Here is a 22,238-nt window from a genome sequence, read left to right on the forward strand (position 1 = left end):
TTTTTGTTTCATTCTAACTCTAACATTAACACCTCTATGTTATCTAAACTCATAGACAGTCCTTGCTCTAAGTCACAATCAATTTAAAAACCCCAAATAACCTAACTTGATAAATGTTAGTAATAAATTGCAAGTGAATGACAAATTTGATTATTAAAATGGAATTACCCAGAGAGGATTAAGATTCAAGTTCTTAAGAATTTTATCAAAATTCAAATTCACTAACTTCTATTCAGGGGTCAGCTAAATGGAAAATGGAACATCAAACAAGAAGATACTTTCATGTTATTCCTAATATTAAAAAGAAACCTAAAGAAGCAGATTGGATTGCTACATGTTTACCTACATCAAAGTAATAATCAATTCAATGGCACTAAGCATGATTTCAAGAGTAGCTTCAGCTTTTCACTGATATTTAAATGATTTTCTTACAGTTTAATGTTTTAACATCCAGTTTTCTTCAGTACCCTTAGGTCTTTTGGCATTAGGCTTTCCAAGGCTGGGTTATTAGGATACCCACAATATCTGTTAATATATTCAAATGCAATGTTTCTGGTTTTAGCATTTGTTCTTTTAGTTTTGGGGAAAACAAAAACAAAAAGAAAAAGAACTAGCAAGAAAGAATTCAGGTGACTTTCCAATTTCCTAACCTTTATACATCCTTAAGGAAAGATCCACATCAGTAATCTTACCTTTGAATATAAGCATAGAAAAACTGAAGCATGCAGACTTCCAAAGAAAGATGTTTCTATAAACAAAAGAAATCAATTTTATAGTGAAGAAAAATGTTGCCTTTGCTTCTTCATTGTTGTTTACTACTCTGTATCTTACTGCCAGTTTTTAATAAAAAATTAAAATAAAGCAAAATCAAATATTTATCATAAAAAACATGCAATGCTCTTTTATTTAATAGAGAAAATTCCTCATACAAGAAGTATTTAAAAAGTTGAAAATAAATGGAAGGAAGAAAAAGATTCTCAAGTTTTCCTCCACGTATCAAGAATTGACACTATACCAGTCACTTTTTAAATGATTACTCTGTATGCATCAGAACTATTTTTAAGTAGCTTAAGTTTGGTGTTATCAGAATTAGGTTGATATTTTTAATTAAATGTATACTTGTCTATTTTACTATTCATATCTGCTAAATTAGTATATTTTGTTCAAATTTGGGATCTTTTTTTTTCTGGTACCAGGGATTTAACCCAGGGGTGCTTAACCACTGAACCACATCACCAGTCCTTTTTTCTATTTTTATTTAGAGAAGGGGTCTCACTGAGTTGCTAAGTAACGCACTAATCTCCTGAGGCTTTGAACTCTCCATCTTCCTGCCTCAGTCTCCTGAGCAACTGGGATTACAGGCATGAGCCACCATGCCTAGCAAATTTGGGATAATTCTTAACAGCTTAAAATGTAGCTATTAATGATACTGCTAAGTGTAGCATATAACAAAAAGAATACACCTGCTCTTAAAAATTAGTAAAGGGCAAGAAAATGATATTAATGTCCAATGGACATTTACCCACTTGCTCTTTTTTCATCCCCTCTAGTTCCTCAAAGGTTTCCTTCTTGCTAAACAAAGAAAAATCAAGTGTCTATACCATTCAGAACTTAGTAAGGGTACAGCTTTTGACATGGAGGTTGAATTAGTTTTTGTTTTCATAGCTTTCATGTACAGCCCAATATCTGGCTCAAAATATTAAGCTGAAATGAACTTTTGCATGTAAACACAATCCTATAATAAATGCTCCAGAGGTGCTTTCAGAATACTCAGGATATTATTAAAAAGTTAATAAAGGGCTATAGAGGTAACTCAGTGATACAGATCTTGCCTAGCATGTGTGAAGCACTGTAAAAAAAAAAAAAAAATGGATGGGGTCATAAAGACACTGACTATTCAGAAACACAGACACCCTTTTGCCTTTGGCAATTCAAGAAAAAGTTTACAAAACTAAGAAAATAAAAAAGAATTCAACATTTTCAGATATATGTAATAATTCTTTTAAGCATTTAATAACAATAATAATAACTGGCTATTTTGGATTGGTTCAAAGTCCAATATTTGTAGTTGACAAATCTTCCCAAGAAAACATGATCTCTTGAACAAAGAGTAGAAAAAGTAAAAAATTACCTAAGTTTCCTAAATTGTAGACTTTTATGCTATGTTAGAAACAAAGCAATGTGAGTGGAGAAACCATTTTCTATAGCCCTCAAAAAGCCCAGTATCATATAGGGTCAAGAAATGACAATTGTCTAGAACTAAGGTTATGGCAAAACTTGGGAAGTTTACAAAACTGAAAGATTCATTCACAAAAGAAAGCAAAGGGGAAGCTATAAAAAACGGTAAGGAACTTTGGGCTCTGGTTTCTGTGTTCTTTAAATGGCCAGAAAAAAAAAATCTCCCCTAAGAATGCACAGTTCATGATCACTTTTGATGTATATATGGAGAAATGAGCAGCTAATTCCTCTATACTGGATACAGGACCGATCAGACTAGCAAGTCATTGCAGTTATTAATTTTTTGTTAACTAAAGCAGTGACATACAGGCATCTCTGTAATCTGCACTAGAGCTAAAAGGACATTGCTATAAGACAAAATTTCTTACCTATCAGCATCACTTCTGAAAATGAATTATGAATAAAAGCAAAGAAAAAGTTTCTTACTTTGTCCTTGGCTATGGCTGGAGGTTGCTTTAAAACTTCTTTCACAGTCTGGATAACAGTTTCTGCTCTCATTACACTGATTGAGCGAACGAGTTCCACTAGTAAAAGCTGTTCTTCACTGGCTGCAGGAATGACCTGAATAAAACATTACTGTATTTATTTATGTATGTGTGTAAATAGTCTTATAAAAGAAGTCACAGAATTAATAAAATAATTTATAGCCTCTTTTTTAACATAAAGAAGTCCCTTGGGTACCTTAGGTAAAATTTATTAATCTATGTAATACATGTATACCATTTCAAAAAATTAAAATCAAACAGGACAATAAGATTTATTAGAAAAATAGCAGTGCCTTGACCTATCCTTCCCACACCTAAAAGCAGCCATAGTCTGTTTTTTAGATCTTTTCTATTGTTTCTAAATAACACATACTGCCATTTTTCCTATTTCATGTATTTTTTAAAAAAAATTTAGATATTATCTCTATTTCTTAATTTACAAAACCAAGATTTAGCTCTCTTGTACTTTTCTCCCTATCCTTTCAACATACTTATGCCATTTTTATTTAGATCAATATCTAAAGTTCACATGACCATTTGTGATTGTGCTGTATATTATGCTGTCACTGTATTTCTTTTCTTGTACAATATTTTGTTTTTCCTAGAGTTAATAAACTACTTTTTTGTTTGCTTTCTCTATATACCTATCACAAATTCATTCCCAAATGCTCCAACTGTAAATCTCCTCTAATTATATTTTCAAGTACTCCAAGTCATTATCTTAAACCTTTTACTCATTCTCATCTATTTTTCTCTCCTTGAGACATTTCTGTTAGACATCTATCTGTTCTACCCTGGATTGGTACTCTCTAGCCTTGCTACAGTGTCAATGCTGATATCTGTCCTGTCACTATCATCCTGGAAGGTACCCTTGTTGTTTTTCTGTTGGAACCCCTATTTCTTGGATCTCCATCTTCTTCCTTCTTGGTTTATTCCTTCTTTGGTGGAGCTGCATTTTCTAGTAATTGAGAAAGTGTGAATGTATTGCCTTTTTTTTTCTTTTGGAGATACTGCATGGCTGAAAATGCCTTTAGTGACATTGTCTGCCTGCAGAAGTATAGGTTCAGATTACCTTCCCATCAAAACTTCCAGTTTTCTATTGACAGGTCTTATTATTTGATGAGACCAGTACTTTTTCCTTTAGAAGATTTTAGGGTCTCCTCTTTATCCCCCAGTGTTCTGAAATCAACTGTTGAGTTTTGTGTGGGTATCTTTTTCACAGTGCTGGGCATAATCTGGAAATTTGTTTCCTTCATTTGTGAGGATTTTCTTGTAGACTTTAATATTTTCTCCTCTCATTTTTTGTTCTACGTTTCTGCAAAAAGATAGTGAATCTCCAGTATAACTCCCTAATTATGTTTTCTCCTATTTTCCTTATCTTTAAGCATATATTCCATTTTTTTCATTTTTCTTTCTTTCTTTTTTTTTTTTTTTTTGGTATCAGGAAATTGAACCAAGCCATTAACCACTAAGCGACATCCCCAGTCTGTTTTTCAAATTTTGAGACAGGGTCTTGCTAAGTAGCTCAGGGCCTCATTAAGTGGGTGGCTTTGAATCTGTGATTCTCCTGCTTCCATCTCCCAAGTTGCTGGGATTACACGTCCAGTTATATATTACTTCTGGTATGTATCTACATCTGATATTTTACCATGTTCTATTCTAATCTTTCTACCGATTTTGCTTATTTTTTTGCTATATAATTAAAATCTAAGAAAATTTAAAAAATTTTATAACCTTCTCAATCCTATTTCATGGGTGCAATGGGACTTCATCCATTGATGGACATTTTAGTTTTTATTTACATTTTCTTAGATTACCTGTATTGCTTTATATTTTTTATTTTGTTCCTTTTAGGTATACATGACAGTGTATTTTGACATATTTATACAAATACGGAGTATATCTTATTCTAATTAGGATCCCAGTCTAATTAGGATGAGGAGGAGATTCATTGTGGTGTATTCATATGTGTACATAGGAAAGTTGTGTCAGGTTCATTCCATTGGCTTTCCTATTCCTATCCTTCTCCCTTCCCTTAATTCCCCTTTGTCAAATATACTGAACTTCTTTTCTTCTCTTCCCCCTTTGTTGCATATTAGCATCCACATATCAGAGAGAACATTCGACCTTTGCATGATAGTCTCCAGATCCATCCATCCATTTACCGGCAAAAGTCATAAAGTTATTTTTATGGCTGAGTAATATTCCATTGTGTATGTATATCACATTTTCTTTATCCATTCATCTGTTGAGGGCAACTAGGTTGGTTCCATAGCTTAGCTATCATGAACTGAGCTGCTACAAACACTTATGGGGCTATGTCACTGTAGTGGATATATATGAAGGAGTGGTATAACCAGGTCAAATGGTGATTCCATTCCTAGTTTGAGGAATTGCTATACTGCTTTCCAGAGTGGTTGCATTAATTTGTAGTCCCTCTAGCAATGCATGAGTGTACCCTTTTTCCATATCTTCACCTACATTTGTTACTTGTATTCTTGATAACTGCCATTCTGATTGGAGTGAGATGAAATCTCAGTGTAGTTTTAATTTGCATTTCTCTTATTGCTAGGGATATTGAACATTTTTTCATATATTTATTGACCATTCATATTTCTTCTTCTGTTAAGTGTCTCTTTAGTTCCTTTACCCATTTATTGATGGAGTAATTTGTCTTTTGGTGTTAAGTTTTTTGAGTTCTTTATATATCCTGGAGATTAATGCTCTGAGGTATAGGTAGCAAAGATTTTCTCCCATTCTGTAGGTTCTCTCCTTAAGCTCTTGTTTCCTTTGCTGTAAAGCAGTTTTTCAGTTTGATACCATCCCATTTATTGATTCATTTTTTGGGGGGGTACTGGGGACTGAACTCAGGGGTAGTTGACCATTGAATCGCATCCCTAGCCCTATTTTGTATTTTATTTAGAGAGAAGGTTACTGAGTTGCTTAGCTCCTTGCTTTGGTTGAGGTTGGCTTTGAACTCACGATCTTCCTAGCTCAGCTTCCCAAGCTGCTGCGATTACAGGTTTTGACACTGTGCCTGATCTAGTTATTGATTCTTGGTTTTACTTCTCATGCTTTAGGAGTTGTTGAGGAATTCAGTTCCTAAGCCTCCATGATGGAGTGTTGGGCCTACATTTTCTTCCAGTAGGCACTAGAGGTCTAATGCCTAGGTCTTTGATTCACTTTGAATTTTGTGCAGGGTGAGAGATAGGGGGTAAATTTCATTCTGCTGCATACAGATTTCCAGTTTTTCCAACACCATTTGTTGAAGAAGCTATCTTTTCTCCAATGTATGTTTATGGCACCTTCGTCAAGTATGAGATAACTATTTATGTTTGCCTTGTGTCTTCTATTCTGTTCCATTGGTCTTCATGTCTGTTTTGGTGCCAGTACTATGATGTTTTTGTTACTATAGCTATGCAGAATAATTTAAGGTGTGGTATTGGGATGTTTCCCACTTTGCTTTTCTCACTAAGGATTACTCTAGCTATCTATCTAGGGTCTTTTTTTTTTTTTTTTTTTTTTTTTTTTGTGGGCAGGGGAGGGGCAGTGCCAGGGATTCAACTTGGGGCCACTCGACCACTGAGCCATATCCCCAGCCCTATTTTTTTATTTTATTTAGAGACAGGGTCTCACTGAGTTGCTTAGCACCTCGCTTTTGTTGAGACTGGCTTTGAACTCATGATCCTCCTGCCTCAGCCTTCTGAGCCACTGTGCCCAGCTTTGGCCCCTTATTTTTCCAAATGAAATTCATGATCACTTTTTCTATTTCTATGATGAATGTCATTGGAGTTTTAATAGGAAATACATTAAATCTGTATAGCATTTTTGGTAGTATGGCCATTTTGACAATATTAATTCTGCCTATCTAAGAACATGGGAGATCTTTCCATCTTCAATTTCTTTCTTTAGTGTTCTGCAGTTTCCACTGTAGAGTTTTTTCACCTCTTTTGTTAAATTGATTCCCAAGTTTTTTTTTTTTTTAAGTCTATTGTGAATGGGATCGTTTTCCTAACTGCTTGACTTTTTAAAATCAAATTGGGTCTTTCTCACATTAGAATTTCTTCACATGACTGGAAATCCTTGGTTCTCTATTCATGTTTCAAAGTGATTCTTCTCATACTTTAGATAGAGCACTAATTTCCAGAATATATAAAGAACTCAAAAAACTCTACACCAAGAATATAAATAACCCAATCAACAAATGGGCTAAGGAAATGAACAGACACTTCACAGAAGAAGATCTACAAGCAATCAACAGATACATGAAAAAATGTTCAACGTCTCTAGTAATAAGAGAAATGCAAATCAAAACTACCCTCAGATTCCATCTCACCCCGATTAGAATGAATTATCAAGAATACAAGCAACAATAGGTGTTGGTGAGGATGTGGGGAAAAAGGTACACTCATACATTGCTGGTGGGGTTGCAAATTAGTGCAGCCACTCTGGAAAGCAGTGTGGAGATTCCTTAAAAAACTTGATATGGAACCACCATTTGACCCAGCTATCCTACTCCTTGGCCTATACCCAAAGGACTTAAAATCAGCATACTACAGAGATACAGCCACATCAATGTTCATAGCTGCTCAATTCACAATAGCCAGATTGTGGAACCAACCTCAATGACCTTCAAATTATGAATGGATAAAGAAACTGTGATATATATATATACACACACACATACACACACACACACAATGGAATATTACTCAGCCATAAAGAATAATAAAATTATGGCATTTGCAGGCAAATGGATGAAATTGGAGAATATCATGCTAAGTGAGATAAGCCAATCTCAAAAACCCAAAGGACAAATGATCTTGCTGATAAGTGGATGATGACCCATAATGGGGGGCGGGGGTGGGAGGGGCAAGAATGGAGGAAGGAGTGACTGTATAGAGGCAAAAGATGGGTGGGAGGGGTGGGGGGAAGGAAAAAAATAGCAGAATGAATAAAAAATTATTACCCTATGTAAATGTATGATTATACAAATGGTATGCCTCTACTTCATGTACAGAGAAACAAGATGTATCCCGTTTGTTTACCATAAAAATAAATTAAAAAAAGGAAACCACTGAATAAACAAACGATGGTATATCTATCCCCTGAAATATTACTCAGTAATTAGATGGAATAAATTGCTATATACAACAACTTGGATAAATCTCAGGAACACCATGCTGAATGAAAGAAATTTTACCCAAAAGAATGTATAGTGCTTGATTCCATGTAAATGAAGATTTTTATGATGAAAAAAAATCATAAAAGTGGTTTTACCAAGTGGAGACTAAAAAAAAAAAAAGTGACTCTTCTATATTTACAGCGTGCTTATTCAATACTAGGCATTTCTACAAGTGATTCTCCAATTTTTCCCCTTCTTTCTCTATTCTGTAAAATTTATTTTAATTGGTATCACTCCAAGAAGTATTATTTCCATCATCTAGGTAGTTAGGTGGAGAAGTCTGAATTTGAAATCCAAGGATCTAGTTTCAAAGTCTAGATTCTTCAGCACTATGTTATTATTCCTTTTTAAAAACAAAAAGTGATGGAATATCATGTATTTGTGTGTAAGACTAAGGACTGGTGTGCTTCCCTGTGTGGTGATAGCAGCCAGTAATTTTATTAGGGGTCTCAGATGTTTATATCTATAGATCTTTTCTCTGGTCAGATCATTTTTCCAGAGAGAAAGACTCAAATATCAAATCTCCTACCTGGTGGGGCATATGGTTTCCTGGCAACTCATTGGAGTAAGGCTGATTTCCTTTTCTTCAGTATAGATTGTGCATTCCTAATTCAAAAATCTGTAATCTGAAATGCTTTGAAATTCAAAACTTTTTGAGTATCATGTTGGTTCTTGTTTTAGTCAGTTTTTGCATTGCTGTGACCAAAATACCTGAGAACAACTTAGAGGAGGTAAAATTTATTTGAGCTCATGGTTTCAGAGGTCTGAATCCATAGATGGCTGACTCCTTTGTTCTGGGCCCAAGTTTAGGCATGGGGAAGGGTGCAGTAAAGAAAAGTTGCTCCCCTCATGTCAGCAAGGAAGGAGAGGGAGAGAAGGGAAGGGGTGACAGGAAGAACTACCCTTTCAGGGCACACCCTGTGGTGTCCCACCTCTTTCGGATGTAGGACCTCTTTTCACCTACTTACAGTTAGTTAGCTCTTTTCACCTACCTCCAGTTACCACCCAGTCAGTCCATTCAACCTGTGATTAACAGATTAGGCACAGCTCTCATAATCCAATCATTTTGCATCTGAACATGCATTATCATAGGAGTTTTAGGGGAATACTTCATATCCAAACCATAACAGTGATTGAAAAATTTTAGATTTTGGAGTATTTTAGATGTTTAGGTTAGGGATGTTCAAGAAATAATCCCAAATCCGAAAACTCTGAACTCTGAAGTGCTTCTGGTCTCATGCATTTCAGATAAGGAATATCCAACCTGTATGAAGAATTTCCCTGAATACTCCTACTTTCAGTATGACATTTACTAAATTCTACCCATGTGAACTTCATGCCCTTGGGTGCAAAGACTCTCTTGATATACTCTCCACAGACTAAACTTGACTCTGGTCTCCTATTGGGTTGAATAGGAGGAGATAGTTGCTTTGTTTGAGAAAAAGGGATCTAGAAGGCATCTAACAGATTCTTACATGAACTTTCAGCAAGTTCTCCAGATTTCAGCCCTCTCCCAACTTTCTGACTTTAAAAGTACCTGATACCTAAACTTTGAGACAGTTTTATAGTAGGAACCAGTTAAATTCTTGCAGGCTGGCAGTTGGAGATCAGCTTTCTCTATTATGTTACAACAGATTTTTTTGGGAAAGAGTCTTTGCCTACTTTTAAATAATCTATGGTTTCAATTTGGCTCAATGTGATACCTACTACAGAAACTTCACATGCAAAATAATGTAATATGGTATAATTATTTATTTTTATTACTTTAGAAATGTCAGCATTATGTAATGAGAAATTAGCACAAAAAAGGAGAAAGTTTTAAGTGTCCAATCACTTATTTCATATGCATGTAAATTATTTAATAGTATTACTATTCCAATGTGTTATGATTTACTTCCAATCTAGAACCCTTTGAGATTTTAAATTTGTAAAGCAACAAAATTTTCACCCATGTGATTCAGTTAAAACCAACATATGATTACTTTAAAAATATTAACAAAGTTTCCCCATAATCTTGTACTGTACCCTAAGTGACTAGCATTATATAGATACTGTATCATATTACCATTTCTATTTAAAATATGACAGTATTAATATTATACAAATTTCTCTTTTGCTTTTTTACATAAACAATACTTTTGGGGCAGGTGCTGGGATGTAAACCAGGGTCTCATGCAAATGCTCTACCACTGAGCTATGCTTCCTCCCCTAAAATTATACCTTTCATACATAAAATTTAATAAATACTTATTTTAAAAATTTAGGCAACAAGTCACTATCAAAACCTGGAGATGAAATATTGCTTTTCCACTTCTAACCCACCTCAGTTCCAGTATAGCCCATGAAGAATTGAAAATCATTATGTACTTGCCAAATGAAAAAAAAATTAGTGTGTACTTACCAAATGAAAAAACCAAAAAAGCACCAAATGGTTATAAATACAAACCTTGGTTCGGGTAGTGGTTTTGTTCTGTCTTCTTTCATTCCATACGAATGCAATGGCAGCCATGAAATGAACTCCATGATTCATTGAAATGGGGCCCAATAATTCAAGGATCTGTTGTCTCAAGTTCTAAAGCAATTTAAGAGAATACAAATAAAAAAAAATGAAAACATTAATAACTAGATTAAACATTTAGTCTTTCTTGAATAATATTTAATACTTACATGTTTACTACCCAAGTAATAGCAAAAGAACTTTTGTGGTAAGAACTATAATCATTAATATTTCATTCTATAAGAAAACAAATCCTCTAAAATGGCAACTACTATTGGTCAAATGCAAATTAAACCACTATGTTGAGATACTAAAAAAATATAAAATATGAAATCAAATTTATTGTTTGGTTTAGAGTATTTTTAAAAACTGGAATATTTTATAATTACAAAACACTGTGCTTTATGTTCAATTGAAATAAACATAAAAAGTATAATTTAATCTAAACATCAGTTCCTAGATGAAATGTTCCAATGGTTCACATCCATCTACTTTCTCTAATTCTTTATGTGTTCCTATAAATCCTAGATCTAGGTTGTCAGGTCTACAAGTAAAATTAGGTTATTGAAAGATGTCGATTTCACAATTTGATAAATGACAACATTCATATAATGTTTAAGTATAAAGTAAATAACTGGAAAAATGCCAGAGTACAAAGAAGAAAAATATTAATCAATCAATCTTATCATCCTGAGATGATCATTCTTAAATTTTTTTAAAAAATTCTTTTAGTTGGAAGTGGACATAACACCTTTATTTTATTTTTATGTGGTGCTGAAGATTGAACCCAGGGCCTCACACAAGCTAGACAAGCACACTACCACTGAGGCACAACCCTAGGCCCTGAGATGATCACTCTTAACACCTAAACTTTATTACTTCTTCCACAAAATTTTTTTATACATAGTTAAAAATATAACAGTTGTTCAAATAAGTAATAGCACTCTTTACCTGGTAAGAATTCTTCAAAACAAGAACATTTGTGGCCAAATAATGTAACCCTGAGACGATACTCTGTTTAACCATTTCCTTATTTATTGTTTAGAATCTTTGCTATTAAATAATGCTCTATTGAACACTCTATATAATTTTGATAACCTTAGAATTCATTCCTAACGTAGTCACACAAAGATAAACACAAAAGACCAAATATTGCATTATCCCATTTCCAAGATATACCCAGAAAAATCAAATCCATATATAGGGAAAATACTAGTCTGCTGGGCTTAGGGATGGGAACAAGGTGTGAGTGAAAAGGGACATGAGAAATCTTTTTTGTAGTGAAGGACATGTTTGACAATTGGATTGTGATAGTTTTGCAAGTTGGTAAATTTACTAAAAAAAATTAATTTGTATACTTGAAAAGGATATTCAGTTATATCTCAATAAAACCATTATTTTAGACTGTATGTAGAGTGCCATAAACTACTCCAATTATCCACACATTCTAAATATAATCTTGGGGAAAGTTCTCAAATACTCTCGAGTGCTACAGATTAAGAGGGAATTGTCTAACCTTTGTGGCTCCAAGATTAATAGTGGTAACAGATGCAGATGCAGCAACGGTGATCTTTTCTGAAGCATCAGCCTGATGCAGTATGCTCCAAAGCAGTGTCACAGAGGACATGATCATGTGAAGGATTGAGAGGATTCCACTGCGTGCTTCGAACAAGTGTTTTTGGTCTATATTGACCAAAAGCTATTAAAGTAGGGGAAAAAACCCATAATTACTCACTACAGTTTATAGGTAGGGACTTAAAGGACCTCATGGTTTTTAAAAAGCAATCAAATATTTATGTAGTCTTACTTGGTGATACTGTGTAGTTGGATCCAACAAACAGTAATGGATAATGGCTGTGATTCCTTCCAAAAGAGTAAGAATCATATCTGGCGGAATAATTGATGCCATCCACAGAGGCCTGAAATAAAATTCATTCATCTGAACAAAGCGCTGTGAAAGCATAGTTCATATTTTATCACTAGTAGATATTCAGTACATGCTAGGCACACATAGTAGATGAATAAATGATTAAAAGAATAAGCTGGGGCCATTCATTTCCTAATGTATAAGATAAGTTAAGTTGGTCTAAATGTACTAGAATTCTTTTAGCTAAAGAATTCTATACAAAATAAATATAGCCAGTGAACCTCTAGAGGGAATGGAAGACATATCAATATTAAATGATATAGGCAGTTTTCTTACTATTTTACATCTAGACACTTTCTTACTATTTTACACGTATTACCTGGAGGTTATACTGGAGAAAAGAAAGACAACAGACATCTGGCTAACTTTTCACAGATTAATTTTTTAACATGGCCTGGAGACACAGGTAGTAGAGTTCACTACCAAATTAGGAACATCCAAAACAAAAAAAAAATTACACAGGAAAAGAATTATTTGTAAATTTACTTTCAGCCCAAATTCATTTGTACTTAGATTATATACCAAATACACTAGGAAAACTCTTGGCTGAGCTTCCTATTTACTGTCAAGATTAATTTCAACCCTTGAGGAAAAAAATGTGTGTTTTAAGTATTTCTTCCCTTTCTAGATTTTCTAGATTTTATTGATCATTTTCCTCATGTTACATTTTCTTCTTTGTTAAAAAGTCACACTATTTGTTACCAAATGAAAACTACTAATTTCTTTAAGAAATGGTGGTGCTGGGCATTGAGCTTAGGGTATTGTGCATGCTAAACACATGTTCTACAGCTGAGCTGAGCTACACCCTTAGCCATATTCAAATTGTTACTGACTTTTTGGATACTTAAGCATTTGTATGTATGAGAAATGTCAATGACAACAAAGTTAAAATCAACCCTTACCTACTATCAGATAGTCCTGTTTCATATTTGTACTGCTGAATTAGATTATCCAAATTTCTGCACAGCTGTAGAGTCACAGAAACAACCACTCTTTGTAGAACTTTTCCCATGTAAGGCAGAGTAGATGTGATTAAACCAATCCATTGTGGATGCATTTTACAAGCACAGTGTTGATGCAAAGCTCGTATCACTGCACAGAGGAACATGCCTTGACATGTGATTGGCTGAGCATGCAAATACTGAAGAGAAGTCATGGGCTGATGGGGACCGATATGCTCCAGGTCAGATACAACAAAATCAAAACCAGTTTCGTTTTCTTCAGGAATAGTCATTACCCGGTCTTCTAGAACAATTAGCCTTTGAAGCACCCTAAGAAGTTGTGACTGGAGTGTGCTACCATTGTCAAATTCATCCTCTGAGAAATTAATAAGGCTATCCTCTGAGAAACCTTCTTCCACAGCAACCACGTTTTTACCTGCCATCTTTTCACTATGCCATTTCTGTACACTAAAGATAGATGACAGCAAACAATGAAGAATCACTTTCTGAACTTTACACTTAGATAACATGTCAGAGATAAAACTAGGGAAACCCTTTGCTGAGCTTTCTATTACTTTTGCCAGTTCAGTAAAGAGAAGAGTCAAAATTTCTATACTCATCATCTGCATATTTCGGTTGCCTATTAAATCTTGCGCAGTAACTTTGACATGAGTTGGGTAATGGCTACGCATGTAATATAAACAGAGGGAAATAAGAATTTCTATGTACATAGAACTACGGAAATTATGATTTGAGTCCACTGGAATATGACTATAAAAATCTTTGCCCATAACAGAGATCCGGTGTCTGGCCAATAGATTCTGAAGCAGAGACAACTGAGGAGTATATGCATTATTTACACTAGTGGTTGAAATGGCATTTACAAAAGCAATAGGGTTAGTTTTCAAGATGGCTTTGATGGCAGAGAAAGCATACAGAGTTCTTGATGAATCATACAACTGGAGATACAAGAGCACATGTTGATAGAGAGGATGGATATTGAAATTGGGAGATTTCCGTGATCCTGGAGAACCCATGTCACTCTCAATTTCTGAAATTTCTCCCTCTCCACAGCTATACCAATTTTCTAAATCCAGGCCATCACTAAAGAATACACTGGTTTGTTTGAGTTTTTCATTTGAAGTTTTTTTCTTGTCATCATCCTTTTTTTTGGCAAGTTTTACTTTGGGTTTTGCTCCTGGTTGTTTACCTGATTCCTTAACAATTGTTTCTTTCTCTGAGATTTTTTCTGACAATTTCTCTTTGAAGCTGAATTGGATACTACTGTGACTCCTCTGTCTAGATTTGGTTTCTGTGGAAGCAACAGAAGAATCATGTACTGTCTGTGTGGTTCCTGAAATACAAGGTGAGGAGCTATTTCTGGAGATTCCATTTGCCAAGCACTCATGGCTTTCCTCTGCAGACACAGAAAGAAACTGTGAGCTTTCATTTCTCAATGAAGCACTGTGACTCTGCTGACTGGACTGATCTTCACTTTTAATCACCACCTCACCTGGATCTAAATCACTACTCTTCGGGGGCAGAGCTTCAATTTCTAACTCAGATGTAACCAACTCAGATTCTGCTTCAAGGCCGCTTACAACTTTACATATCAGGTCAAACACTACCTGCTGAACATCATCATCTGGGGAGTTTTCCTTTTGCATGTGAGAATCCTCATGGGCATTCACATTTTCAGTGTCAGCTTCATAACTTAAGTTGTCCCCAGCAGAGGACTGTGAACATCCAGAGTCTGAACTCTGAAGTATTTCTATCTGTTGATCTGGAAGATCAAAATCAGAAACAACCATTGGAATTGTCTCACTGCTTGTACTTAGGAGGGAAAGTCTGTCACTCAATGGATTAACGGTGAGACTGAAGTTCTCTATTTCATCCATGGTAAGTGGTTTTTCACCATTTCCTTTTGATGTGATGAGTTGAACTTGATGACCTACTGGCATATGACAAAAATAGTAAAGGAGAAAGTACAAAATGTATTACAATGAGTGAAATGTAGAAAGACTGAATTTGAACATTTTACTTATTAGTTTTATCACCTACTTATATTTTATTAGAATTACATTTTAACTTTTCATTATTTCAGATCTTTAAATCAATATTACATGGACGACTACGAATTAGAATTTAATAGCTTAATGATGACAGCATGTTTAATAGACAAAATATAAAAAATTGCCCTCTATCCCTAAAATAAGGCATCCTTTTTAGTACAGGTTAAGATTTTATTTTTCCTCCTTAGATGACACTTCCCTTTAGTTATGATGTTTCTAAGAATTCAGTTTATAGTCAAATATACAAATAGATAATCTCTTATTTTGGTAAAATTCAACAAATATTTATGAATTATCTGCTATGTGTAAGACCCTAATCACGGAGACAATGAGGAAGGAGGGAAGAAAGAGGTATCATTGCTCCTTTCTAAGGAGTTTTAATTTGGTGGGTGACCACAAGTATATTCATTAGTATGCCCCCACAAATACTTTTTGTGGAACATACTATGTTGATGGCATTCTTTTATAAAGGGTAGAGGCCTCAGTGCCATATTAGTATCCAAATACTATTAAATTCATGATAAGGTATGAGACTTGATCTCAGAGGGAGGTATGAATTAAGCAGACAGACAGGGACTATGGCAGATAAAGTGCTACCTCCAAGATGCTTTGGCAACAAGCTGGTACAACAAGTTCTTAGACTATCCAGGTTAAGCAATGGAATGGAATCTAGAGAGAGGAGTCAAAAGATTTGGAGAAACACATGAGATGGACTAGAATGATGGTTTGATTCCATTTACTAACCATGGGACCTTGAGAAAGTTATAGCCTTCTAAACATTAGTAACCTGTTCAGTAAAATAACCTTTACATTATTATCTCACAAGCTTATTAATCAAGACATATAAGTATGATATGTGAGTGTTTTTTCCCTGAAGTATGATGAAAGGTCATTATCACTATATAAAGGGCATGAATTGACATTTTATGAAGTGTAGACTTCACAGTAATAGTGAATATTTATAAACATTTATACTGGGCACTGCGCTAAGCATGTCACAATCTAATGTTACATAGCATATCTACTTCTAATGCTCGTAATAAAATCTGAACAGTGGGCATTATTATTCCCATTTTTTATATAAAGAAAACGATTAATGATTCATCAAACATAAAAAGTACATTATAGGCTTACTGTAAATTCCCAGTGGAATGTCTACAGAGCCCTTGCAGAACCAGGATTGCTAAATAAGCTCTAAAGGTAATTCCATCATAGTAGAAGAATGTCTCTGATCACAAGTGTGGCTAATTCCTCCTCTGAGAAAGTCAACTGATTAAAAGAGATCCAGGAACTCTAAGATGATCATTGATGAAATACATTCTGAAAAGGCCCACATGGCACTGCTAGTGCATGAGAAGAAATAAATCATGGAGAAAATCACATACAATTCTTGTGTGTTCACACTTCACTTTAATAACTTAATTCTAAATAAAGGTGTTCTATTTCCATGTGATATTCACCATTGCTGCAGGCAAAATTCTGCATGAAATGCTTGTCACTCTCACTCTCTTCTCCTGAATAACAGGGAGTCTTATTCCAATAACGTTCTGCTTGCACACGCTGCACTGAAACCCTCTGAGTTTTTGGATGAAGCAGAAGCAATAGCAATGGTTCCAAAACTCTTGCAATATCATGTCTTTGTAGGACTTGGTTCAGCCAGGCTTGTCCCACAGAGCTAGTAGAACCATCAAGACTGTTAAGGCTGTCTAACATGATGAACAATGACCTAAAATAAATACCAATCATTAAAACAAAGAACAAAACACCTATAACTGTGACACTCTAATTCTTCTGCAATATTATAAGTTGTGTCTCTTATTTTAAATTAATTATTTTAAGGTAATCACATTTTAAGATAAAATTTTCCTCTATAATCTTAATTTCAATAGACGATGAAAAAGAGGAAAGTAATTATTTCCCTTTATTATATACTTGTTTTACTATTCTTATTACTTTCATAAGATAAAGTCTAAAGAACAGAAAAACTATATTTAATTAATTTTTAGCATAATATTCTTGTTCATATTATCAAGTACTGAAGCTTCTGCAGGTCAACACTGCATTCTGGTCAGTGCTACGCCACTCCCATTCTCTTCAGGAGTTAAAATTATGTGCTTAATTTAAGGAAAGACCTGTGAAACATGGACATATGGTTTAGAATCAGAAAATCCAACACTGATTATCTTATGTGCCTTTGGACAAGCAATTTAATTTCTCTGGGCCTCTACTACCTGACTTTTAATTTGAGGAGAGGTGGTTGTCAGGGAGAGATGGTTATTTGCAAAGAACCTAGCTCAGGGCTTAGTTAACTATAGGGGTTTCATTATATAGTCACAATAGTAGAGCATTTAAAAATGGTGATGCTGATTGATTGAGAAAGCACCAGTTGAACTAATATGCACAGAACACACACTGGACCTTAAGATGGGTTTTCAGAATAGTTGGATTTGTGGGCACCTCTGTGAGACCTACGGATAAGACTATCTTATGACAATATGTGAATCTAGCTGTACATGGGAGTTCATTGGAAGTTAATGTAAATCTGTTGCTTGACTAAAACCACTCTCAGGTAACTACAGAATTCAAAGAAGGGGTGTGTCAGTGTTTTCAGTTACAGATTTTAATAAGTCCAGTTCATGCAGAAGATTGAGGATAACTGATGGAGAAACAAATAATATACTATTTATATGCAATTTCACTGAATGTGACTAGACTCAAGAAGGCTGTATCTCTGGCACCTAGAATGGTGTCTGACACTTATTTGGGACTTGATAGTGGTCCAGTGAATGGAAGGGACACTGGATAATCTACAACTAGGAAGGGAAAATCTGGTGGGTGAGATTGCCATACATTTTAATATAGCTTAGGTTTTTCAAAATAACTAATAAATTGTTTATAAATTTGCAAATGTCTATATCCTACTATTCCAAAGTAGAGCATTCAAGAAGAGACAACAAGATATCTGACTATAAAATCTGAATATAAAATGTAACCAACCTGTCAAAAGAACGTGCAAAAGATGACTTATTTATATGCAGATCCCTTGTTAGATGCCAAAGAACTGCAAACTTTGCATGTGCTTCCATTCTTATTTTCTGAGGAAGAATATGGGAGATTATTTTATTGTCTTAAAGATATTAAGTAATTTTAGGAATATTATGTTCAATGTTCACAGTATTCAAATATACTCTGCAATAAACTTTTATTAAACTTTTACAAAGTAGAAATGTAGAAAAATACTTGTATTTATACAGAAATATTAAACCTGAGTTATCTCACTCTGCCTTATAAATAATTATCATTTGGAGTTTACTTAATTCACTAGATTTTGTGTAACAGAGGACAGAAAGAGCTAATAATGTGCATTTGCATTCATATCTTGAGTATAGAAAGCATTTTCTTCCCTCACTTTAAAATAAACATTTAGTTTCAAATTAATTTACTTTTTCTTCCAAAAATTATACATCAATCTCAAATGAATTTTCACTACTTCCAAAGATGGTTTATCAGAGGTAAAATCTGAACACTTAAAAATATTTCTACAGGAAAAATATTAAACTCTTGGGATTATCTGGAAAAAGATCAGGTATTAAAATATTGGATAGAACAATATAAAAATAAATTGCTTAGAAAGACAAGTGTTGATATTAGATAATGAAAATGTATTTAATATAAATCCAGTAGAAACCTGACATTACTGAAAGTTTTAGTTTTCTTCTAGCGTTTATGGAATCCTTCAAGCAGAAGCCCAAAGAAATCAGATTGCAACTGTTTAAACTGCATGTGGTAAGTCAGAAGAGTGCTTGTTCTATGGGCTTAAACATGTTCTTCTTATGATGCCGGTGCTTATTATCAACCAGTAGAGATGTAAAAAGTAACAAAATTTGTTTTTTTTTTTTCATTGATATGTATATCTTTACTCAGAACTTGGGAGTATTTCTTTAGAAAGGAAATAGTATACAAGTAAAATCAGGTATGTAAGTTATCCTGGATTTACACTTACTGTTGTTAAATTAAAACACAGAATTTTGCCAGTGTCGTGGTACACACCTGTAATTCCAGCTACTCAGAGAGACTAAGGTAGGAGGATGGCAAGTTCGAGGCCATCATAACAACCAAGACCCTTCTCTCAAAACAAATAAAAATACCCAGCATTTTAATTACAATTTTATTTCTGAAAAGTTTTGAAAGAATATGGTAAAGGAGAAATAGAATTTTAACACTTTTCTTTATTCCTGTCATTTACTGCTTCATTCACTACTCTCGCCTCAGTTAAATCCTTCTTTTACTCAACATAATGCCATTTTTAAATATGACCCATTCAAACTCACTTTTTTTTAAACAGGGCAATCCACCTCTAAAAGTTCTTCAGTAAAATTAAATTTGTCAGAACAGCATAGGAAGACCACAAACTTCATTAAATTACCCTGATGATGTCAATCTGAATGATTGATACTCCTAGGCCCACACATAAATCAGTCATCTTAACTGAATTATGTATCACTTCATATACATTAGGACATGCAATTCTTATTTTAGGTATTATAATGCAAATAATATATTCTCACATACTGGCACATAAACAATAAATATATATATACATATCTTATAAATGTTTAACATTAAGAAATGTGAAATGAAATAATGTGTATCCACATTCCATAACTGAAGTCACTAATTCTTCTTTAAATGATCCCAGAACTTAGACCAGCAACAACTTAGTCATCATTACCCATAGTGATGTTCTGAACCAAGAAATAAATCCAGCATTTGATTCTGGGTTATTTAATATTTAATATTATTGATGCTTTTTATAAAGAACTTCCCTCTTCAAAGAGGAGAAAACACTGATTTTAAATATACTACATGAGTCAGAACAAAGGTGTATTATCTCTTATTCAGATGTTTGCTGTCATAATTTTCCTAGAGTGTTTCCTTATTTCCTTAACTTACCTTTTGGTATAATATGTGTGTGTGCATGCACACGCAGTGCACAGTGTAAGAAGAGCAAGATTTACCTTATCTTTATGGGTTAACTGCTGACTTATAACATCCTCACAGATGCTAGAAGAAGGAACCAAGTTATGTAATTGATAAAAAAGTTCCACACTCTTCTGGTGGTGCTGGGGTGTACCATCTCCTAGCTGGTCCCACAATGTCAGTGCTACGTGCTATAAAAAGATATAAAAGTGACTGTTACAAAATCATAAACAAAAACTTATTTAGTAATCATTTCCCATTATGTAAAAACTAATAACTGGTCTCTTAACTATTAGACTTGAAAGTTCTTTTTCCCCGCCTCAGGCTGGCTTATCATCCTCCTGCTTCAGGTTCACAAATCACTGGGATTATAGGCACATGCTACCACACCTGTTTGGAAGGTCTTTAATACTCTTTGTGCACTGGGATAAGATTTTAAAATAAAGCTTTCACCTACCCACTTTCTGGTCACCTATACCCTTAGAACTTTTCATGATGGTCCTTTAATAATATTTCTTTTAAATATCAGAAATGAAATAAGAACTTTCTACAGAAAGCAGAGAAAACCCCATTTCACTATTCTTATGATGTCTATTAAAGTAATGCTAAAATACGTTCTCTTTGCTAGGATACAAATACCATGTTGAATGCAATTTAATATTGATGACTGTATGTTACAGAGTGAAACATACTTCATGGTCTAAAAATCTAAAATCCTTAAGAATTGTTTTTATTTTTGTCTTGAAGTGCTGGGTCTTGTACATGCTGGGCAAGTGCTCTATCACTGAGCTACATCACCAGTCCAAAGATTTTATAAAGTAAGTCATATCCATTTTGGAGCTACATGTGTTACACAGTACTTAATCTATGACAATATTAATAAAAACCCAAGAATCTTTAGAGTTTACTAATTCAATGCTATAGAAATGAATTTTAATCTAGCAGAAGGAAATATCTAGAGGAGCACAATGACTTGAAATTGGATATTAAAATTTTTTATGTACAAAAATATACCTGCTTAATATGTAATATAATCCAAACCTATCATATTCTTTATATGTAGAAAATACCACCTATACTATTTTGGTAGAAATAAAAGACTTCATTGTTTTCTGAATGACATTACATATCACAGATGATAATCAGGCAAAACGGAGAATCAGAAAAACTTTACTTGGAGTTTTAGAGAGGTGAGATTTTAACTTTGAAAAGTAAAAAGTGTCACAACCACTAAATCTGGAAATAAGTTCTATTATATAAATGAACTTTTCTCTTTTTTAGTTGAAATTATTTCCTCCACAGCTTCACTGCACAAGGTCAAGTATCATACACATAATGATTATCTTAGTCATATACAATAAGTATTTCCTAAAATTTACCTTGAAAAATTCAGTCTTCTCAGCTATGTACCTAAGATTGCCCTGAGTGAGGGGGGGTCTAATAACCACAGCTACTCTTCCCTGGTTTGGACTTAAAGGTTGTGCAGGCTCCATGCTGTTGATGTTTTCCCCAGTGACCATGGCCACAGATTGAGTCAGTCCTACCAGGTCCATAACTAGTGAAACAGCAACACTTTGAACACTGAAATCACTTGCTTGGCTACAAGCATTCATGAGAGTCTGGAGCCACTGAGGAGGCTGTACGTGTTCACAGTCTGAAACGAAAGATGGAAACAATTAGTTTACCACAGTGAACTCTAAGTTAATTTCCAAAAAAACCAAAGCAACCCTATTTCCTACCTTTAGGCCTTGATCAGTTACTAAAAGCAAGGTTTCTCACTTAGTTTAGAGTTTTGAGAAAATTAAGCAGCAACAAGAATTCCAACTATTTTTTTCAATGTATATTTTTCTCATGGCAAGTGTTAAGATAAACATATATGATGCTGTCATAATCAAGGAAACCAATGAATCCAA

The 22,238-nt window shown here is 34.1% G+C and overlaps 1 protein-coding gene across 6 annotated transcripts in view; it reads right to left on the reverse strand.

Moving 5' to 3' along the window:
- Positions 1 to 22,238, reverse strand: part of DOP1A (DOP1 leucine zipper like protein A) — a 109,768-nt gene that overhangs the window by 22,854 nt on the left and 64,676 nt on the right. For 3 of the 6 annotated variants that reach the window (XM_079146936.1, XM_079146934.1, XM_079146938.1), the window contains exons 15-24: positions 21,705 to 21,979; positions 20,364 to 20,516; positions 18,343 to 18,440; positions 16,806 to 17,071; positions 13,235 to 15,224; positions 12,213 to 12,324; positions 11,922 to 12,104; positions 10,355 to 10,480; positions 2,665 to 2,799; positions 693 to 748 (exon numbers count right to left, since the gene is read on the reverse strand). In XM_079146936.1, the coding sequence (XP_079003062.1) occupies positions 693 to 748; positions 2,665 to 2,799; positions 10,355 to 10,480; positions 11,922 to 12,104; positions 12,213 to 12,324; positions 13,235 to 15,224; positions 16,806 to 17,071; positions 18,343 to 18,440; positions 20,364 to 20,516; positions 21,705 to 21,979 (3,394 nt within the window). Of the gene's footprint in view, positions 1 to 692; positions 749 to 2,664; positions 2,800 to 10,354; positions 10,481 to 11,921; positions 12,105 to 12,212; positions 12,325 to 13,234; positions 15,228 to 16,805; positions 17,072 to 18,342; positions 18,441 to 20,363; positions 20,517 to 21,704; positions 21,980 to 22,238 lie in introns of all 6 variants that reach the window. The other 3 variants (XM_079146935.1, XM_079146933.1, XM_079146937.1) reach the window with 1 other exon arrangement.

This window comes from Sciurus vulgaris (assembly GCF_902686455.1).
Source record: "Sciurus vulgaris genome assembly, chromosome: 7".
Classification (NCBI taxonomy): Eukaryota; Metazoa; Chordata; class Mammalia; order Rodentia; family Sciuridae; genus Sciurus; species Sciurus vulgaris.